We start from the raw sequence: 22,350 nt of genomic DNA, 5'->3' as shown, positions 1-22,350 counted from the left end.
TGTCCTTATCTCCATCCCAAAGTCTGTGATCTGTGACACACTGACAGGGCAATCCTGGCGTGGATCTTGCTTCTCCTGAGTATCCCAGAATCCTGGAATGATGGGCCAGGCTGGGCGGGGCCCAGAGGGTCCCTGGTGGCGCCTCCGTGCTCAGGCAGGGCCATCCCAGAGCACAGGGCACAGCATTGTGTGCACAGGGCTCTGCAGGATCCCCAGTGCTGAGGGAGACTCCAGCCCCTCCCTGGGCAGCCTGCTCAGGGCTGGGCACTGCCCAGGGCACAAGTTGTGCCTCCTGGGCAGGGGCAGTGCTGGGCTCAGGCTCTGCCTGTGGCTCTGGTGCCACTGCTGGGCCTGGAGCAGAGCCTGGGCCCTGCTCTGCCCCTCCCTGCACACAGGGACAGCCAGGCCTGAGGGCCCCTCTCAGCTGGGGCTCCTCTCCAGCCTGAGCAGCCGCAGCTCCCTCAGCCTTTGCTGGGCACAGAGATGCTCCAGGCCCTCCTCATCCTCACAGCCTGAGCTGGCCCCGCTGCAGGAGCTGCTGTCCCTGCTGTGCTGGGGATCCAGAGCTGGACACAGCACCCAGAGCTGCCCCTGCCCTGGCCCAGCCTGAGGCCGTTCCCTCTGCTCCTGTTCCTGTTCCCTGGAGCACAGCCCGACCCCCCCGGCTGTGCCCTCCTGTCAGGAGCTGTGCAGAGCCACAAGGGCCCCCTGAGCCTCCTTTGCTCCAGGCTGAGCCCCTGCCCAGCTCCCTCAGCTGCTCCTGGGGCTCCAGACCCTCAGGGCTCTCCCATCCTGAGGGGCTCAGGACTGGACACAGCCCTCAAGGACCTCAGCAGGGCCAGCATGGGGGACAGAGGGGGACAAAAGGAACAATCCCTGCCCTGGTCACTCTGCTTTCGATACAGCCCACGATGCCACCTGGGCATCTGCTGGGGTCATCCTGAGCCAGAACCAGAAAGGTTCAGGTTCCCCTTCTCTGGTATTTGATGCGCACCGAGGGGCTTTGGGGCTGCTCCCAGGATCTGGGAATGTAACCTGGGAAGGATTTAAAATTCATCCACTCCACAGTGCCTTCAGAGACTGTTACCCCTTGGAAGAGCTTCCCAGGGGGGTTCTGCCAACTGCTTTCTCACCCAGATGGATCTGATCATCTGCAGGCAATAAAATAACTATGCCGAGTTTTGGTGTCCCAGTCCAAGCAGTCAGCACCAGCAAAGAGCCCAAATCTCACTTCTCTTCCTCGTTCCAGCAATGTTTGTTTTCATTCCACCAGAGGAAGAGCTGCCAAGCTCCTGCTTTTGGGATGGAACAAAAAAAAGAGTGAAAATAAAAAGAAAAATATGTTAGCAAAAGGTAGGAAATGAAAAGAAATTAGTTCTTCAGCATTATTGAAAGTATCATTAAAGCTTGCAAGGAAGGCAATCCTTTCCAAGCTGGATTGTCTGTGCTTGCCTCCAACACATTTTTCCAGTGGAATTCTCAAGGACTGCTTTCAGGTACACAGCACACAAAGACAGAACAGGGATTTATTCTCAGAGAGGCTTTATTCTAACAGGCCTTTGATGTGCAGAAATTGCAGTTCCATTCAAACAACCAAACATGAGAGAAATGCAAATATTTCAGTCACTCTTCTGGAACATTTGGAGGATTCAAGGTTTATAGTACAACAGTTTTTCCTGTTTTCTGCAAAAGGTAAACAGAGGGAAAAGAAACCCAGGAAAGCTTCTCCTACACCTGCTATTAAGTACTTTGGAAGTGGAAATTCCCTCTGGATTTGCAGAACTGGGAGGGTCCTTGCAGGTCCCTCATGTCCCTGGGACCTGGCAGGTTCCACTGAGTCTCCTTCAGGAATGGAGCCCCCAAATCACAAGACTGAATTTGTTCCCATCAGTGAGCAGCTTCCAAATATCCCTTTACATTTCCATATATCCCTTTACGTTTCCAAATATCCCTTTACATTTCCAAATATCCCTCTACATTTCCAATTATCCTTTTACATTTCAGAGGTGGATGTTTGAAACTGCCTTTCCAGTTCCTCTCCCTGATTTCTTTGGTTGGAAATCAGGCTGGGCCTATTTTTTGTACTGTTGGGGACAACAAATACAGAACAGACCCTGTCCCATGTGCCAGGATCTGCCTGGAGATCAAATCCAGGGGAATTCCAGTCCCAGCATCACTTGTGGTGTTATGGATGGACCTTCAGCCAGAGCAAATGAGCACTCACAATGCAGCTCCAGGGTAAAATTCAGATTTTTGGAGAGGTTTGCAATGAGTTTGCTGCTCTCTGCACAGGGCAATACTTGGGAATTGCTGCCAAAGCTGCTGGAGCTGTGTCAGTTGTTCAGAGGGGCTGAAGTGTTGCTGTGGGACTTTTTGGGGCTCCATGTCCTTAAGGGAAAAAACCCAGTGGTGCTTTGGGAAAAGCTTTCCCAAACTGCTTTAGACTTCACCAATTGGAATTCTTCCATGGAAACCTTTTCCATCCCCAAAATGCAGATTTGATTCCATTCCCTGTTGACAGTGACCCTTTCAGCCAGAAATAATGGAAGGGCTTCCTTTTGGGAATGCTGCAATATTTCCTTTGGAATTGATGATTTCAATGTTTAAAAAAATAAATAACAGGGCCATGAAATACTGGGACTTCAGTGGGGTGAAGCCTTTTTTGGAACCCATTCCCAGCAGGAATGATGGATGAGCTTTGGTTCTGTTCCACTGTAGAGCCACGGCAAGGAAAGCAAAGCAAACCAGGGGCCAAGTTCCCAAATTCCCAAATCCCCTCACCTTTCTTTTGGCCAAAATATTTGGAGCCTTTTGCTCCATGGGGGCCTGATCCCAGGTGCCAGAATGCTGAAGAGGCAGCCAGGCTGCCCAAAAGCTCCTTTTCCTTTTCCTTTTCCTTTTCCTTTTCCTTTTCCTTTTCCTTTTCCTTTTCCTTTTCCTTTTCCTTTTCCTTTTCCCGTTCCTTTTTCCTTTTCCTTTTTAATTTTTCCTTTTCTCTCTTTTTATTGTTTCTTTTTGTTTTCATTTTCCTTTTTACCCTTTTTCTTTTTCTTTTTCTTTTTCTTTTTCTTTTTCTTTTTCTTTTTCTTTTTTTCTTTTTCTTTTTTCCTTTTTCCTTTTTTCCTTTCCTTTTCCTCTTCCCTTTTTGTTTTAATTTTCCTTTTTCTTTCCCTTTCATTTTTTCAAATTTTTAATTATTTTTTCTTTTTACCTTTTTCTCTTTTTTTTTTCTTTTTCTTTTATCTTCTCTTCTTTTCCCTCTTTTTCTTTCTCATTTTCTTCTTCTTTATCTTCTTTTTCTGAGTTTTCCTCACCTTTCTTTTGGCCAGAATATTTGCAATTAACCCTTTTTGCTTCATCCCAGCTGCCAAGAGGCTGAGGAAGACGCAGCCAAGCTGCCCCAATTCCAATTGAAAATGGAATTGTGATTTCTGTCTCCAGCTCTGAGCAGTTCCCAGCCCTTCCCTCTGCTGCTGTGGGATTGCTCCATCTGCCCTTGCTGCTATCTGCTCTCTACCTGACGAAAATTCTGAGTTTTTTTGGGAATTTCCAGGGGCATTGAGGAGCCTGGGGCTGCAGGTTCAGGTGCTGAGGACTGAGGTCACAACCCCTCACCTGCTGGGCCGTTCCAGTTCCTCAGGGATTTGGGGATGTGCAGAGATCCCTTGGGAAGTGAAAGTGCTGGGTGCAATTTGGAGATGACACAGATTGGCAGCCCCCAAATGGGAAAGTGCCCAATTTAGGGAAAGGGGAAAACAATGGGGAAAACTGCTCCAAAGCAAGGGCAAAAATCTGCACACAGGGTTGGGGTTCTGTGCACAAAGAGCAGAGTTTGTGTCTGAGGCTGGAGCCAGGAGGGGAATTCTGGCATGGCCAAGTCCTTCCCAGAGTTTCCTTCCCAAACAGGGCTGGTGCTGCCTCTCTCCTGCTCTGGAGCCAGGACTGAGGCTCCTGCCCTGAGCTCCCAGCAGGGAGGAGGCAGGGACAGACAGGATGTGTGGAGTGGGATTCATTGCTGGGCTTCTGACCACCAGCTGTGCTCTCAGAGAAGCATTTCTGTGCTAGAATCACTCAGGACTTAGTGGAGAAAAGATTTTTCCAGGATAGAAAAGATTCTGGGACTTGGAGAGCAGAAAACGCTCAGGAATAGGGAATTTTGGATGAAAAGCATGAAACCAGAGGCAGGTCCTTCCCAGGGGCAGCTGCTCACCTTGGATGGGGATATTGGAGAAACAAGGATGCGGGAATGCAGAGGGTGGCTGCCCCTGGAGCTTGGAGCAGCCTGGGACAGTGGGAGGTGTCCCTGCCATAGCAGGGGTGGCACTGGGTGGGCTTTAAGGTCCCTTCCAACCCAACCCATTCTGTGATTCTGTGAAGTCTGCTGAGAGGAAAGGGATGAGAGGGATGCTGGAGGTGCTGTTCCTGTCCCACCTGGAGGATTTGGGGGAGTGAGAAGGAATATTTCACTGTGGGCTCAACTCCTGAGTCCTGAGCACACTCAGCAGGGTCTAAGGTCCTTCTCTGGTCCTGAGTAAAACCACAGTAAGGCCTTGTTAAGCTGGACTTAATGGAAAGTTAATTAAAGGCACAGGGGTTGGGAGAGCAATGGAACTCCAGGAAAACCTGCTGCAGGCACTGCCTGTGCTTCTGAAGGGTGAGTTTGGCATGGGGAGGAGGATCCCAAGCCATCCTTTTTGTCAGAGTCAGGTCTCAGAGTTTGTAAAAATATCCCTATGGGCTGTCCCAAGGACATGATTCCACATGGCACAGGAATACTGGGCAGCAAATTCCCAACAGAGAGGGCTCAAGGTTCAGCTGACGCCCTGGGAGGTCCAGGGAAGGAGCTGCACATGCAGGGAGAACAACTGCTTCCTACTGGGCACAGACTGAGAGCTACTGGTTGGAGACCTACAGAGTTCATTCCAGTAGGAAATCAGGGCAGGATCAAAATTCCATCCTGCAACCACAGGGAACAATCCCACATGGCTGCTGGGAGAGCAGGGATGGGAGGGATTGGGGGATGTGAGGGATTAGGGGATGTGAGGGATTGGGGGATGTGAGGGGTGTGAGGGATGTGAGAGATTGGGGGATGTGAGGGATTCAGGGATGTGAGGGATTGGGGGATGTGAGGGGATGTGAGGGATGCGAGGGATGTGAGGGATTGGGGAATGTGAGGGATTGAGGGATGTGAGGGGATTGAGGGATGTGAGGGGATTGAGGGATGTGAGGGATTGAGGGATGTGAGGGATTGAGGGATGTGAGGGATTGGGGGATGTGAGGGATGTGAGGGATTGAGGTATGTGAGGGATTGAGGGATGTGAGGGATTGAGGGATTCAGGGATGTGAGGGGATTGAGGGATGTGAGGGATTGAGGGATGTGAGGGATTCAGGGATGTCCAGGACAAGCAGGATGAGCGGGAGCTGCAGCGGGGGAGGCTCAGGGAGGGCAGTGCTCTGCTCCGTGCTGCTCTGGAAGGAGGAGGAGGGGAGAAGGCTGTTTGCTGATACAGAGAGCTGTGAAAGGGAGATGGAGCTTTCTTTGGAAAACACTGGAAATTTATTCCCTCCTCATTCAGCCTTTTAGCAGCGGGTTCTGGAGTTGTAAACAAAAGTTGTAGCGTGAATCTGGAATTTATCTGCCTTGTAGCACTAATCTCCTTTCAGTGTGGGTGTTGGGGTGGGGTTTTTTTTCCTTCTTCTTCTTCTTTCCTTTTCTTCTTCTTTTTTTTTTTTTCCTTCTTCTCCTTCTTTTTTCTTCTTTCTTTTTCTTTTTACTTCTTCTTCTCCTTCCTTCTTATTTCTTATTTTCCTTTCTTCTTCATCTTCTCCTTCTCCCTTCTTCTTCTTTCTTGTTTTCTTCTTTTTCTTCTTCTTCTTCATCCTTTTTCTTCCTCCTTTCTTCTTCCTCCTCCTTCTTTTCCCCCTTTTCCTTTCTTTTCTCTTTTTCCTTTCTTTTATTTTCTTCCATCTCTTCTCTTATTCTCTTCCATCTCTTCTCTTTATTATTTTTCCTTTTTCTCTTTTTATCTCTTTTTCTAAAACTTTCTATTTATTTTTCTTTTTCTGTCTCATTTTCTTCTTCTTTTTCCTTTTCCATCTAAGCTGGGTAACCCATTTTTCCCTGGCCTTGCCCATCCTGGTTTATGGAACTTGCAGGAAGCCCCACAGAATTCCTGGCTCTGGACCAGCCCCACCTGGGGAGCAGAGCTGGGGAGGACCCCGAGGGCAGGGGAGCTCTGGGGCTGCTCCCAGGGCATTTCCATGGTCAATAATCCACGGCAGGGAAGCCCAGGAGGAGCCTGTGCCAGTGCTGTGGCATTCCCTGGATTTGTCTGGGTGTTTGGAGCCCCTCTCTCTCAGAGGGTTTGTGTTGGACGAGGCAGAGGAAGGGTCTCTGTGGTGGCACAGGGTCACACAGTTTGTGCCAGGGGGCCAAACCCCCCTGGAGTGGGTGTGAGGTGCTGTCCCCACACCCATCTCTGCAGGGGGACAGTGATTTGCAGTGGATGTGGCACAAAAAGCTGATTTTTTATTCAGGGAGTAGAATTAGGCCTTTGGCTTGGGCAGAGCCCCTGTCCTGGTGCTGCTGATCAGAATTCCAGGGCTGGGTGCCCAAAAAACCCTGGGGGAGATGCAGGGAGCCAGGGGTGCAGCAGGAGGGGAGGGCAGTGAGCTGAGGAAAGGTTTCAAGCAGTGACAGCTCAGAACATGAGCCCTCATTTAGGAATTCACATGGAATAATCTGTGGGAACAGGAAATTATCTGTAAGGATTAACATGGAATTGTCTGTAGGAATTAACATGGAATAATCTCTAGGAATTAACATGGAATCATCTGCAGGAATTAACATGGACTCACCTGTAAGAACAGGAAATTATCTGTAAGAATTAGCGTAGAATCATTTGTAGGAATTAACATGAAATCAGCTGTAAGGACATGAGATAACCTGTAGGAATTACCCTGGGATCACCTGTAGGAATTAGCCTGGAATCACCTGTAGGAATGACCATGGAATCACCTGTAGGAATTACCCTGTAATCACCTGTAGGAATTACCATGGAATCTCCTGTAAGAATGACCATGGAATCACCTGTAGGAATTACCATGAAATAACCTGTAGGAATTACCCTGGGATCACCTGTAGGAATGACCCTGGAATCTCTGTGTATTTATGCCAACTGCTGCAGTGTGCACTGAAATATTTGATAAAGGATACCAAGACTGAAGTATTTGGAATAAAAATGTTCTCAGCAGGCTGGAAGAGGTCCCTGGAGGCTGAGGGTGATGCTGCTGGAGGTGACTTGGTCACCAAAGCTGTCCCGAACAGACAGAGCCCCATTTCCCAATGCTCACCCCTGGAACTTCCTCCTTGAGCCCAAATCCCCTCATACCAGTGGTGCTCCTCACCTGAAATGGCTTTTCCTTGTCCCTGGAATGTCCCCTCCCTCTTCCTGTCCAATCAGAGGTGGAAATCAAAGCCCTGTGAGGGTGGGCAGGCCCTGGCACAGCTGGGGCTGCCCCTGGATCCCTGGCAGTGCCCAAGGCCAGGCTGGACATGGGGGCTTGGAGCAGCCTGGGACAGTGGGAGGTGTCCTTGCCATGGCAGGGGTGGCACTGGGGTGGGTTTTGAGCTTCCCTCCAACCCAAACCATCCCAAGATTCCATGAGCTGAGTCCTGCCTTCCTCTCCATCACCCTCCTCACTTCCCTGATTCCAAACTCATTCCTCAGGCCCAGCCTGGCCCTTTCCCAGCACAGAGAGAAGGTGATTGTTCCTCCTGATTATTCCCCAGGCACTGACAGCTTGGTTCTTCCTCCTGATTTACAGGGGGGTTCAGAGCACGGCCTCTCCAGCCTCACCCTTCTTTGCTGGTTGAGCCCTGCTCTGTCCTGCAGGGATTTCCACAGCAGGGAAATTGGTACACAACAGTGGAAGCCGCTGGTTTGCCAGATCCTTCCAACACCTGCAGGATCACAGTGCTGCTGTCCCCAGCCTGCCCTCAAGGGTTCCCAATCCTTGAGGAGCTTCCCTTTGAGGGTGGATGTGGGAGCAGCACCTCTCATTCTGCCCTGCATTTCCATGGGAATGGCAGCTCCCAAATGTCACCGTTGAGTTAGAAACTGGCTGAAGAGAGGCGACATTGACTCCATGCTCAGAAGGGATGAAGTGAGATTTATTAGGAACTAAACATATCTACAGACAGGATCTAGAACCGGGTTGGTCATCCAGAACCTGATTGGTCCTTAAACAACACCCCTCACACCACTGGTTAATTAGGAACAACACCTTTTTGTAAAATATCTTTCCATAAACATCACCTACAAATGTTCCACATTTGTGGAAGCACCAGGTGCAGAGATTAAGAAAAGAATTAATTTAATTCTTTCTCTGAGCATTCTCACAACTTCTCTAGGACAATAATGCCGGTGAAAGTTTATCTGTTTAACCTGTCACATCCACACCCAAAGGTTACCTGGAAATGTTCAATGTGCTTGGGAGCAGAAGCACCACAAATGTCTTTTCCACAAATCAATTTTTTTCTTTGGGAAGGGAGAGATGAATAAAAATCTGCCCAATTCTGTGACAAACAATCCCCCTGAGGCCAGAGCAGCCCCAATATTGAGTTGTGAGCCCAGGGCACAGTGAGAGCACTGCTGAGCTGCTCCACTGAGATCCCAAAAACTGAGGGAAATATTTTGACACTTCCCATTGGAATACGCTGGGGGGGCGTTGCCATTAGATAAAAACAGGATTATTTTGACACTTCGTTGCAATTTGCGGCAGGGAAAAAAAACCCACCCAAAAAAACAAGAGTGAGAATAGCAGATGGAGGGCTGGAAATTTCCAATTTTTAGCCGTAGTAGTGCCAAGCCTCACTCCCCGGTTCACTCAAGGACGAGCTGTTTGCAGCTTTCAGATCCTTCCCTCCGTACTCGGGGGCCCAAAGGTGCAATTAAGGACAATTAAGGATGCAATGAGTGGGGAGATTTGGGGCGGCGTTATCTCGGCTCTTATCTCCCCAATGACAGCGGGGTAATGACACTTTTGGGGTGGGATTTACACCCCAAACCACCCCAGGGCATGTGATGGAATTAATTCTCCGGGGAATTGTTCATCCTCGTCCGGGAGACACAACAGAATGACGATGGGTGCCCAGGGAAATCACTGGAAATAAACCCGGCCAGGGAGAGAGATGAGCGGGAAGGTCGGGCTGGAGTGGGGAGAGGGATGGGGAGGGATGGGATGGAGCAGGGAGAGGGATGAAGCAGGGATAGGGATGGGGATGGAGCGGGATTAGCGGGAGGGCAGGATGAGGATGGATTTGGGGCAGTGAAGCACTTTTAGGCTGGGTGTCAGGGCCGGCTCTGGCAGCGCTGTTGGTGCCCTTCAGAAAGGTAATGAAGAACCCTCCTTTCCCTGCTTCTCCCCTCCTTTCCCTGCTTCTCCCCTCCTTCTCCCGGAGGAGGGGTTGATGGGACATGTGCTGGGTAATCGGGATGCTGTAAAGTGCAGCTGTTCAATGGCAGCAGAGAGAAGGAATGAATTAAAAGCAAACACATCTCTCCCCCCCTTCCCCTCCACAGCTCTGGAATGCTCAAATAACTCTGGGAAGGGAGTGCTGTGCTCTGGGCTGCTGGGGAACGGGAATCTTCACACCCAGGGAGGAACATCAGGATAAACTTTCCTGGGAAAGCTTTTAGGGCCAGCTCTGCTCCTGCTGCCCCCAAACCCTCACTGATTTGTTCCTTTCTCCTCGCTGGACTTGCACCCTTCAAGTTCTTCCCAGTCTTGGATCACTTGGGAATTAAATTCATGTGGCTGCTGCTCTCTGAGGTCATTAACGAAGGTGTTAATTGGGATGATGGGGTGGCCAGGGCTGGCCGGGGCTTGGAGCAGCCTGGGATAGTGGAACCAGAGGAGCCTTGGTCCCTCCCTACCCCAATCCCTGCAGGACTATGGGATTGCATGGGGCAGGATGAGTTTCCTGTCCTCTGATTTTTCCTGGGATCTCCTCCCCCTTTTATCCTCTGGTACACTTCTGTGTCAGCTGCCCACGTTTGGGAGTAAATGAAGGCACTGCTTAGGGAAAGAGGAATAAATATTGAGATTTCTGATCCCCATGTGCTTGGTTTTCCCTGCTGCCACCCAGGCTGGGCAGGGGGACAGGGCAGCTCCTGGGGCAGCAGCTCCTCAACACCCTCCCCCCTGTGATCCTTAAAGCCAGAACAGGGCTCTGCTATTTTGGATTAGGGCAAAGCATCCCTGTGGAGATGCTGGAATAGGAAAGATCCCAAAGCTTCTCCAAGCCCCAGCACTGTCTGTGGAGAGACTGACTCCATGGACCACATCCCCTCGCAGCTCTGAGCCGGGAACATCTGTTGCCATGGAGACTTGGTGGGGAAAGGCATCTGGGGAAAGGGAGGCTGTATTTTTAGCTTTGGGTAATGAAATGGAACAGCTGGAGAGGAAGGTGAGGGGCAGCCAGGGGCCACAAGGCCCTGGAGTGGGGTTTGGGAGCAGGGCTGGGCTGGGGAGGGTGCTCAGGATGGGCAGCACCTGCAGGAGCCTGGGAATAACCCCTGGGAAGAGAAGGGCACGAGGAGGAGCTGTTCCATGTAAGATCAGGAGGAGGCTCTGCCTGAGGTCACACTGCTCCCTGTACAGTGTGTTCAGCCTATAAATAGCTCATATCTACCTCTGCACAAGTGGTATTTATAGAGTGGGGAGGGGAAAGGCTCTGGTTGGTGATGGCAGTGGATCTGGGGAGGGTGTGCCAAGCGTGGTCTGAAGTTCAGGTCTTTGAGAGGAACAGAAAGCCCCAAATGTGTGTGCGGGGGTTTGCTCTGCTCAAGGCTCAAGGGTTGAGTGCTGTTAATGCAGCTTTTGGGATGGGTGTGCCTGGAGAGGGCCCTAAGCTGGAGCTGCTGTGTGGATATTCCCCAGCAGAGCCCTGGACACGTGTCCTTTATCCCTGGCATTTACCCCTGGCATTTGGATCAGTCTCACATGTAAACTTTTCCAGATTCATGTTTTACTTCTTAAAATCCTCTCCATGCAATGAATCTCATTCTTCTGCCTTCAGCTGCCACAAGTTCCTTTTCCCATTAATTGATCTGGGGGTAATATTTACTGCACTGAGCTCTCAGGACCACACATGAAAGGAGATTTCCCTGCAGCTTGCAGAGTCTGGTGGGATTCAGGGATTCAGTCCTGAATGCTCCAAAGGCTCCTGGAATTATGAGCCCAAGCTTTGAGCAGCCTCCCCACCTTTCCCTCCCAGCAGGGTGGGCTGGCAGGGAGACATGGAAATGGGAGCAGGAAATGGGAACAGGATCCTGCCCTGGAAATGGGAGCAGGACCCTGCCCCTGGAAATAGGAACAGGAAATGGGATCAGGATCTCGCCCCTGGAAATGGAATTAGGATTCTGCCCTGTAAATGGGAACAGGACCCTGCCCCTGGAAATGGGAATGGGAAATGGGATCAGGATCCTGTCATGGAAACAGGAACAGGATCCTGGCCCTGGAAATGGCAGTGGTCTGGTGGGGGCAGGGGGGCAGGGGATGGGCTGAACCTGGGTGAGGTGGTTTAGAAGCAGATTTTGAATTGTAAAGCTTTAAATAAAGCTTCACAAAGACCATCAGAACCATTCCCTGGTGGGCTCTGGTGCTCCTGCCTTTTCCTAGGAACATCCAAAGGTTTCCTGAGGTCCCTCTGCAGGGTCTGGCAGCCCCTGAGGGACAGGAGGGGGGAGACTCTGGCAGCCCATGGAGGACTGGGAATATTTCCCTTAAAGCCTGAACTATGCCAGGCAGGCCAAATATTTTCCATCCTACAGTTCCTGATGGAGAATGGAGAAATTTTTCATTAGTTTGGGGTTCTTTTCCCAAAAAAACCTGATGAGTTTTCCCTCCTGCTTCTCCAGTGAAATGCTTTAAATGAAGGTGAAATTCCTTTGAGCAGTTGCAGGGAGCCCTGGGCTGTTCCCAAATCCCCATTCCCAGTGGGAGATGATGGAGCATCCTCTCACTCCCTCTCCAAGCATGGGGCAAAGACTGCTTCACCAAAACTGAGGAATTGGCGCCTCTTTCCCTCCTCAGCTCCAACATTTCCCGTGAAACAGGCTCCCAGCTGCTGGGAAGTTACAATTTCTGGCATTTGCAAGAGGCAGATCTGGGGAGTTTGGGGCTGGGAGCTGAGAGGTCTGTGAGCAGAGACATTGAGGTGGTGGATTATGGAACGATGGAATATCCTGAGTGGGAAGAGACCACAGGGATCATCCAGTCCAGCCCCTGGCCCTGCACAGACACCCCAGCAATCCCAGCCTGGGTATCCCTGGAGCATCTGGAGCAGCCTCGGGGCTGTGCCCATTCCTTGGGCAGTGCCAGCATGCTCTGGGGGAAGAACCTTTCCCAAAATCCAACATAAACCTGCCCTGGCCCAGCCCCAGCTGTTTCTGTCCCTGTCCCAGGAACAGAGATTGGAGCTGCTCCTCAGTGTCTCCCCTCACACAAGTGGCTGCCACGGGCTGGAGCAGTTAAAAGTTAAAAAACAAACCAAAGTCAGATATCAGGAGCTGAGACAAGCTAAGGACGATTGATGCAAGTGGTTCCTTATGTTCCATCAGTATTTTTATTGATCTGAGGCTGTTTAGTGCTGTAAAAACGTTATAAATTAGAGAAAATCTCAGAGCAGGATCTAGAGAAGGAAATCACCCAGGGTGACAGCAACAGCAGAAGAGGAAACAGCCTCAGGTTGTGCCAGCAGAGGTGCAGGTTGGATATTGGGAATTATTTCCTCACTGGAAGGGTGGCACAGGGTGGAGTCCCTGGAGGGGTTAACAGCCCTGGGGATGTGGCAGATGGGGACATGGCTCAGTGGTGGCCTTGGCAGTGCTGGGGGAATGGTTGGACCCAATCTTAGAGGCTTTTCCAGTTCTGTGTCTCTGATCTTGGGATATCCTGGATGCATGGAGGTTTGTGGGTGTGCATTAACATATCCTGATCATCCTGCCCTGGGATGATCAAAGATTCACGATTAACCTTGGAAAAGGCAGCAGCTGCTGCTTCTGTGCTCAGCATCCACAGAGTCCTCCACCATAGCAGTTCCTCCCTTCTCCCTTCTGTTATAGATGGATAATGAGACGATTGGCTGTCACAATTAAGGGATAACTATTGTGTGAATAATAAGAAAAGCTTTAGTGATGTACAGTTATGTTATTGTGGTTTAGATGCCCTCTGTTCTCCCCACAGTTCCCTTTCCCCCCTGTATTGTTGCCATCACACAGCCTGGGCTGTCCAGCACAGGCACAAAGAAGCTGCACAGGTGTCCCTGGCATGGGCCAGGTGGGAATGGAAAAGCTTGGGGGTGCTCAGGGGGTGGGCATGGCAACACCTGAGCTCCAATCCAGGTACAAAGCTGTCTGCACTGATAAATGGCACAGAAGAGCTGAGTGACAGACCTTGGGAGGGGCCAGGGCTGGCTGATGCAACCCCAGGGGTATAAAACACTGAGCGCCCAGCTTGAAGATGAACTGGCCATGTGGTATGCACAAGGGGCAGTTTCCAGCACTGCAAATTTTTCCTTATGTAGTCCTGCAAAAAATGCCAATCACTTGATTTTTTAAAAATTTTTAAAGTTTAATGATAATAAAACGGTTATAAAAACAGCAATATAATTAGAGTAATAATAATTTGGACATTTTGGATTAGGACAATATGAGACAATAAGTACAAAGAGTTACAGACAGTCCAGTTGGCTCTTTCTGGGCAAAATAAGCCCGAAAAAGGACCCACATTAACAGAGGATTAACCCTTAAAAGCAACAGCCTGTTGCATATTCATACACCTCATCCAGGATGCATAAATTCCATTCAAACACAAGATTCTGTCTGGGCAGTGTCAGCTTCTTCCTCTGAATCCTAACAGCATCTTCAGGGCTGAGCAAGGCAGGAAGAAGTTTGTTTCTTCTGATAATGGAGCAATAAATTCTCTTTCTCTGAAAGATTCAGGTGTCCTGTGGCTGCTATCCAGTGCGAGTCGTTTATTTAAGAAGTATCTTACATAGCATAGTTTCTATTTTAACATTATGTTATAACCTAAAAATTATTATTTAAAATATTATTTATTATTAAATTTTTATTTTAAAATATGTTAGAACCTAAAGATCTATATTTGACACACCAATTAAAAATTAATACAGCATAACTTTCTAACATAACACATATAATATTCATTTTAATATTTGCGACAAGCCAACCATAAAATATGCATTTTTTCACAGTCCTTTTGTTGTATTTTCATTGAGGTTTAATAAACTTTTGAAAATTTCCAAAGTGAGCAGTTGTTTCTCCCATTTCCCTCCGCAGAGATCCGGGAGGCTTTCCGAGTGCTGGACCGGGATGGGAATGGCTTCATCTCCAAGCAGGAGCTGGGCATGGCCATGCGCTCCCTGGGCTACATGCCCAGTGAGGTGGAGCTGGCCATCATCATGCAGCGCCTGGACATGGATGGTGAGTGCTGATTTTTTAAAGATTTTCTAAGCCTTCTGATGTTGACATTCTTGTAGTGAACTTTCTCACACACTTTCTGTAAATAACTCATTGTTTTGCATTCTTTATGGAAGAAGAGAAAGGTGATGGACTGTTGGTCAGTCCAGTGTCATTGGAGAGGTGGCACTGTCACCCTCCAATCCACTGTCACTCCTGGAAAACTATAAATGTTAGTGGCAGAAAATAAACTTCCCTTTTTTTCTTCACCTTGAGAACAGCAGTGTGAGCTTGTGTTCTTTTGTGTCCTGTAGTGACACAGGGGCTTTCCCAGTTGTTGGCAGCCCTTGGATCCCCATCCAGCAATTCCTGCTCACCAAGGGAAGGGTGGAAGGGAGCTGGGGAACTTTGTTTTCTCCACACAAAAGGAAAGGGCAAGGTGAGATGTGAAGCTGCTGTGGGTAATCCCAGGGATCAGGCAATCCATGGAAGAGGGATGGATCATCCCCTGTGGGATACAGCTGGGTGAACCCAGAGCAAAGTTCACAATCCCAACAATCCCACTCTGGGAGCTCCTGGAGCTCTGGCAGCCTCAGGGCTGGGACCATTCCCTGGGGGTGTTATAGACAAGTAATGTAATAGTTGGCTCTCATAATTAAGAGGCAGATATTATACAGATGTATGGTAATGTTATTGTAAGATGTCATTCCACAGTCCTCTCTCCCTCCTCTCCTTGTAACAGCCTCAGTAGTCAGGACATTTAGAGGAGGCTGGCTTGTCACCAGGAAGCACAGCATAACAACACCTGGCCTCTGTTCAATGTGTAAAAAGTGATCTCCACTAATGGATGGCACAGAAGGAGTTGGCTGACAAAACTTTAAGAGGGGCTAAGGATATAAAAAGCAGAGCATCCATTTTGTAGAGGAGCACATGGCTGGTAGTCACAGGGGGCTCTCAGCACTGTAATTTTTCCTTATTTAGTCCTTGGTTGTAGTTTTTGTTAAAGTTCAATAACATTTGAAAAAGTGAGCAGTCGTTTCTCACACGGGCAAGAACTTCCCCCCAAAATCCAGGTTAAACCCCCCTGGCCCAGCTCCAGCCGTTCCCTGTCCCTGTCACACAGAGCAGAAATGGGAGCTGCCCCTCAGGAGAAGCTGAGTCTCCTCTCAGAGTGGTGAGGGGCTGTCCCAGCCTGGAGGGGGACATCCCACAGCTGAAACACAAACCAAAGTCGGATATCAGAAGCTGAGCCAGGCTGAAAGTGATGGAAGCAATTCCTTTGATACCATCACCATCATGGAATATCCTGAATTGGAAGGGACCCCCAGGATCATCCAGCCCAGCTCCTGGACTGGCCCAGACAACCCAACAATCCCACCCTGCACAGATAATTTTTGCTCAAGGCTCTTTGAACCTTTCCCTGTGCATTCCTGGGCAGCCCTGGCCGGTGACATTTGGAGCAGGATTCCCCACAGTCCCGGAGCTGCTGGGCTGGGAGCTGCTCCAAGGAGGTGTTGATTGCTCTACCAGGAGAAGTTTTGAGGGGTGAAATCATCCCGAGCCAGGTCCTGCTGGGAGAACTCATCAAACAATTACTGAGGGAATAAAAGCAACAGAACCCCCGTTAGGGAGGGAAATGCAGGATCGGGATGCTGGAGCCAGGGAGGGATTTCAGCTGCTGCAGAGCTGAGCACAAGGAACAATTCCTTTAAAATGTCCTGGGCAGGGGAGCCCTCCCTGCTGCCAGGAGCTGGGGTGCAGAGATAACCCTGTCCCAGGGCTGTGACGGGGGGGAACGCTGGAATCCTGCCAGAGCAGTGTCACACATATCTTTTATGAAAAATCCTTTCCTGATTTTTCCTCCTGAGAAGCTGGGAAGCCTCAGGAACAAAATGTAAACATTGATTATCTGCTGCTGTGGAATGCAACAGGTGCATCTGTGATTGGTCTCATGGGGTTGTTTCTAATTAATGGCCAATCACAGTCAGCTGGCTTGGACACTCTGTCTGAGACACAAGCCTTTGTTATCATTCCTTCTTTTTCTATTCTTAGCCAGCCTTCTGATGAACTCCTTTCTTCTATTCTTTCAGTATAGTTTTAATATAATATATATCATAAAACAATAAATCAAGCCTTCTGAAACATGGAGTCAGATCCTCATCTCTTCCCTCATCCTTGGACCCCTGTGAACACCAGCACAGAGCAGGGGCTGGGGGATCCAGGAGAGCCTGGAGTCCTTGGGGACACTGGGGAAATCCTTGGGGACACTGGGGAAACCCTTGGGGACACTGGGGAGCAGAGCCCAGGGAGAGGGGGCAGTGACATCCCCTGCCCGCCTGGCATTCCCCATGTCCCAGCGAGGCACAGGACAGTTGTCACCAGGGCTGTCACCCTGCTGAGGTCCTGCACAGAAAGGGCTGTACCGCCTGGCAGGGACAGGAGATCTGCTGTAGGAATGATCTCATTATTCCCTAAAGAAAAGGGGAAGAGAGGAATCCATCACTTTTAGAAGTGTCTGTCCAAGAGCTGCTGTTTGCCCCCTGCCCTGCTGTGCTGGCCTTTCCTGGCAGAGAGGGACTCGGGCTCAGGTTTGGCAAAGCCAGGCTCAGTGTGCTGCCAGTTCCTGGGGTCTTTTCCCGAAATTCTGAGCTTTTTTGGAAAAAGAGTGCTGGGACTTGGCTCCCAGCTCTGATTCATGTCCAGTCCTTCCCTGACTCTGGCAGGCTTTGGCACCGCTCTGTGCAGACTGCTGCTGTGGAGGGACCCGGGCTGGGGAGTGCAGTCAAACCTGGAATGAGGGAAGGGGTAAATTCCTGCTGAGGCTTTCCAGGCTGCTCTGTGTGCTCTCTGCAGGGATGGCAGCTGATCCTCCAGCTCCAAACTGGCTCTACTGGTGCAGTGTTGGAGCAGGGCTTTGGGGGCTCTGCCAAGGGAAGGTCAAGTGGGCCGTGGATTTAAAAAAAGTCAGGGAATGGGAAATTCCTGAGGCACTGAGCAAAGAGGGGAATGTTCTGTGAAAGATTTACCTTGCCTGCAAATTGAATTAGTGGTGTACAGCTTGAATTTATATTATTATGGCTACTTTTTCTCCAATGGATTCTTCACCTTTTCCTGGGATTTAACTTGGACTGTGGAGTGAAAGCCAGCAGCAGCCTCCTCCCTCCTCTCCCACTGGGAAAGGGCAGCATGCAGGAGCAGGGCAGGAATGCTGGCTGTGCCCAGTGCTCCCAGGAACAGCCTGACCACCTTCCCATTTACTCCTGGGGAGGCTGCTGAGGTTTTCCAGGTTCTTGCTGGCATTAGATGGGTTGGAAGCTCGGGTGGATGAAAGGTCACACTCAGGGGAGTCCCCAGGGGTCAGGAGAGCTGGGGAGAGCTGAAATCCCCTGCACATCCCTGCCCCATGCCGTGAGTTATGATGTGCTGGCAGGTGGAGCAGCCAGACATCCATTCCTTCCTTCCCATCAAAACTGCTGCCAGGGCCTGCAGATGAGGTAAGAAAATTGGCAGGGCTGGGGATTTAAGCTGAGCCAGTCTGAGCAGTCCTAACATCCAGTTTTCATCAGCGAATTCCAGCGTGGCAGAGGGGCTGCATCTGCCCTGGCCAACTTCACTGAGGGCCAGCAAAAACCAGGAGAACCAGGGGCTGGAGCTGGGCTGGGGCTGAGCACAAAGGGACCTGACCAGAGAACTTCACACCTGGTGTCACCTCCTGCCACTGAGCCAGGGACAGACACAGGGAGTGGCACAGGGAATAACACAGGGAGTGGCACATGGAGTGACAGGGAATGACACTGGGAATTACAGTGGGAATTGTGATGGTGTTCACAGGGGTCTTAGGATGAGGGAAGAGATGAGGATCTAACTCCATGTTTCAGAAGGCTGATATTATATTATATTATATTATATTATATTATATTATATTATATTATATTATATTATATTATATTATATTATATTATATTATATTATATTATATTATATTATATTATATTATATTATATTATATTATATTATATTATATTATATTATATTATATTATATTATATTATATTATATTATATGAATAGAAGAAAGGATTTCATCAGAAGGGTAGCTAAGAATAGAAAAAGAAGGAATGATAAAGGCTTGTGGCTCAGACTCTCCGTCCAAGCCAGCTGTGATTGGCCATTAATTAGAAACAACCCCATGAGACCAATCACAGATGCACCTGTTGCATTCCACAGCAGCAGATAATCATTGTTTACATTTTGTTCCTGAGGCTTCTCAGCTTCTCAGGAGGAAAAATCTTTAAAGATTTTTCATAAAAGATGTCTGTGACAGGGAATGGCACAGAGTGGCACAGGGACAGACACAGGGAATGGCACAGGGAGAGCTGCCTCCAGGGCCACTGTGCAGCTGCTCAGTGATGCTCTCAGAGCTCCCATGGGAGCAGGAAGGAATGGATGCTCCATAATTCATCACTTTTGGAGGAAAAATGGGGTTAGGGAGAGAACACTGCTGGAGCTTGAGCAAAACCAGCCCTGGCACAGCTGGGATTTGGGCCAGGAGCCCTTCACAGGTGTCACCTCTGATGCTGAGGGCTGCCAGCACCTCCCTGCACAGGGAACACCACCAGCCTTCCTGCAGAGGGGACAGGCCAGCAGAGGGATGTGCCACCAGCCACCAACCTGGCACTGCCAGGAGTGCAGAGAGTGGCTCTGCCCTCACCTCCCTCTGCATGCCCTGATTTCCTGGGAATATCCCATTCCTGCCACTCCTCCCTGGAGGCAGGAGAGCAGCAGGGCTGGGGATCCCCTGGATCCCTAACTGGCATAAAACCCCCTCAGTTATGGAGAAAAATGGGAATCTCCTTGGAATATTTCAAAGTCTCCAGAGAAATTCCACGAAATCCTCAGAACCCTCCTGCTGTGAACTCCAGGAGAGGTTGTGTTACTGCTGGGATGGGAAGTGTCAGAACAGGACAGGAAGAAAAGGGATTTGTGGGCAAAAATGTTTCTCTTTAGGAAGGGAGGTGAGGGCTAGGGGTTCTGAGATTCCCCTTAGCCCAAAGCTTTGTTTGGAAGTGTGGGGCTGTTCCCACAGAGGTTGTTGGTGGACCTGGGCACCCCTCTGGGGGCTGTGCCTTGTAGGGAGCCAATATTTTCTTCTGGGAATGCTCCCAGAGGCCAAATCTGACCTTTATCCCATGGATTCCCTTAATTTTCAGACATAATTCTGCATTTCATGGACACAAACTGTGAGAGGGGCCTGTGATTCTCTCTGCAAGCTGGGGAATGAGCTGGAATGTTCTGCCAGCACAGGGAAAGGGAAATATTTTACACATTTCTGTGCTGAAAAAAGGAATTATTTGTAAATTCTTCCAATTGGCAGTGATGCTGATAAAAACACTGGAAAATGGCACATGGAATGTGTGGCCTTATCTGGGATTCCTCCTCTTTAAGCAGGATTTGCCATAAAAGAGATGAATGTGTGACTTAAGTGTCACAAATGGTTTCGTTGGGATTTTTATCTGAGGAATAAAATGAGCACTTGGTGCACTAATTAGAGGAGCAGCTGGAAAAATAACTCCAGGCTACCACAAGAGGGGGGGAAAATCCACCCTTGGATGTCAAATTATTTATTGGGATGAGAATGGGGAGTCTTTTGATGAAGCAGAAGTTGAGCTGGTTTCACCAGGGACCTGCCTGGAACCTCTGGGACATTCTGGGATGGTGACATCCTTGGGAGCAATGGAAAATGGGGGAATCTCAACGTCAAATTCTTGGAGAGTCATGGAATAATTGAGGTTGGAAAACATCTCTGAGGTCATAGAGTCCAACCAACCTCAGCACTGCCAAGGCCAGCACTGCCCCATGTCCCCAAGTGCCACCTCCACAGGGCTGTTAAACCCCTCCAGGGACAGGGAGTCTACTCCTGCCCTGGCAGTGTCCGTGCCTGACCAGCCTTTCCATGGAGACATTTCCCCAATATCCAACCTAAACTTTTCCTGGGTGTTTCCAGAACAACCTGAGGCTGTCCTGGGTGTTCAAACCCAGGCAAAAGTGCCCCATTGGTGCTGTGGTTTGGTGGCCATGGCTGGACCTGATGACCTTGGAGGTCTTTTCCAACCTCAGGGATTCCAGGACTCTTCCAGAACTTCAAACTGAGATTCTCCCCCCAGTTCTTCATTGCTCCCCAGGATGTCACCTCTCCAGTTCTGCCACTGCAGGTGACACATCCCAGAATGTCCCAAATTCTCTTTGGAAAGAGAAGAAGTGACAGTGCCATGGCTGTGTGGTGTCACCGTGTCCCTCCAGCCATTGTCCTGCTGTCCATGGCTCCCCAGGGACTTTGCTTTGTTTGCCTGCCCTGGCTCCTGGGGAGTGAAGGGACACCAGAGCTGGGGACAGGGATGGGAATGGCCAAGGGACATTGGCTGGGACATCTGGAGACAGAGCAAATCTCTCCTTCAAAAATGAACTGGTCAGCTTTTCCCCAGGGCAGACAGAAGACAATCCCTTGTTCTTAGGCATGGACAAATCCAAGATCACAGGATTGTTAAGGTTGGACAAATCCCAGGATCACAAGACCATTAAGGGTGGAAAAGACTTCCAAGATCATCCTGTCCAACCTTTGATCAATGCAATGTTGGCTTCTGTCCACAAGCTCAGTTTGAGCTGCCCTGTGAGGGACAATGGTGACATTCCCAAGCTGGAAACATTTTCTTTGCTTCTTTTGTCTCTCACACTTTTCTTCTTGGGTTTTCCTGAGGTTTTTTACTGTGGTGGATGTTTCCTTTTGTTTCAGCATGAAAAGAGCTGGATAAAATATTTCAGTTTATATCTCAATATAAAATGTGTTTCAGTATAAAAGAGCCCAGGCTGCTGGAGGGGGACCAGGAACCATTTCTGGGTTAGAATCAGAGTTCATAGGAGTCAGAGAATCCCAGAATCCCAGGTTTGGGTTGGAAACAATCTTAAAAATCATCTCACTCCATCCCTTGTCATGGGCAGGGACACCTTCTACTACCCCAGAGTGCTCCAAGCCCCATCCAGCCTGGCCTTGGGCACTCCCAGGGATCCATGGGCAATGGCTTACGATGGATTTGGGGTTTGTCTTTTGATCTCAAACTGATTTTCAATTTGAGAAGCGATCCAGCCACATTCCAGCCTGGCTGTCCTTTAAAATGTGTTGCTGAGCTGGGAATACATCCTGGGCAGCAGGATGGATTTGATGAGATGTGTCTGGATTTATGGGGCCACTCTCTCCATGTCTGCTCTCATTTGGACAATGAGGATTATCACATTTTATCCCATTCTGTGTTCTCACTGCAGAAATGAGGAGTAATTACAGCTGCTGCTGCAGCCTGTCAAATCTGCAGCTCAGGAGCAGCAAGAGGTTCATCAAATTACACCGAATTACATCAAATTATAGCCAGTAATATCCCACCCTGCCTTTGCTGAAGTGCAGCCCAGCACAAAAGGAAGGCCTGAAGTGCAGAGCCCCCTCTGGAACCCACCCGTGCTTGGGCTGGGATGCTCCTCATGCCCTGTGCTTTGTTTCCATCCCTGTGGAATTTGATTTCCTGCTGAAATGCAGTGCCCTGGGCTCATTGTGGCTCCCCAGGGTGTGTGTGCCCCAGGGAGCACCCACAGTGATGAGCTGCTGGTGCTGCCCAGGTGCACCCAGAGCTCTCTGCCCCTCCCAGGGCAGGGGCAGAGCTGCTGATGGAATCCTGGGCACTCTGGGGTGGTCCCAGTGCTCCTGATCCATGGGACACAGGGACCACTGCTCACAGCTGGGGATGGACCTGAGTCTGCACAGACCTGCCAAAGGGGTTTGGGTGCCCAAGAGGGGATTTCAGAGAGGGCTGGGGGCTCTG

The 22,350-nt window shown here is 49.7% G+C and overlaps 1 protein-coding gene across 6 annotated transcripts in view; it reads left to right on the top strand.

Moving 5' to 3' along the window:
• Positions 1 to 22,350, top strand: part of CALN1 (calneuron 1) — a 168,516-nt gene that overhangs the window by 80,483 nt on the left and 65,683 nt on the right. For all 6 annotated transcript variants that reach the window (XM_074557253.1, XM_074557254.1, XM_074557256.1 and 3 more), the window contains one exon: positions 14,367 to 14,510. In XM_074557253.1, coding sequence (XP_074413354.1) covers positions 14,367 to 14,510 — 144 coding nt within the window. The remainder of the gene's footprint in view (positions 1 to 14,366; positions 14,511 to 22,350) is intronic.

Source organism: Zonotrichia albicollis, chromosome 22 (assembly GCF_047830755.1).
Source record: "Zonotrichia albicollis isolate bZonAlb1 chromosome 22, bZonAlb1.hap1, whole genome shotgun sequence".
In the NCBI taxonomy this organism is placed as follows: domain Eukaryota; kingdom Metazoa; phylum Chordata; class Aves; order Passeriformes; family Passerellidae; genus Zonotrichia; species Zonotrichia albicollis.
Note: the sequence above shows the minus strand (reverse complement) of the source record. Positions and strands in the feature narration are given on the sequence as shown.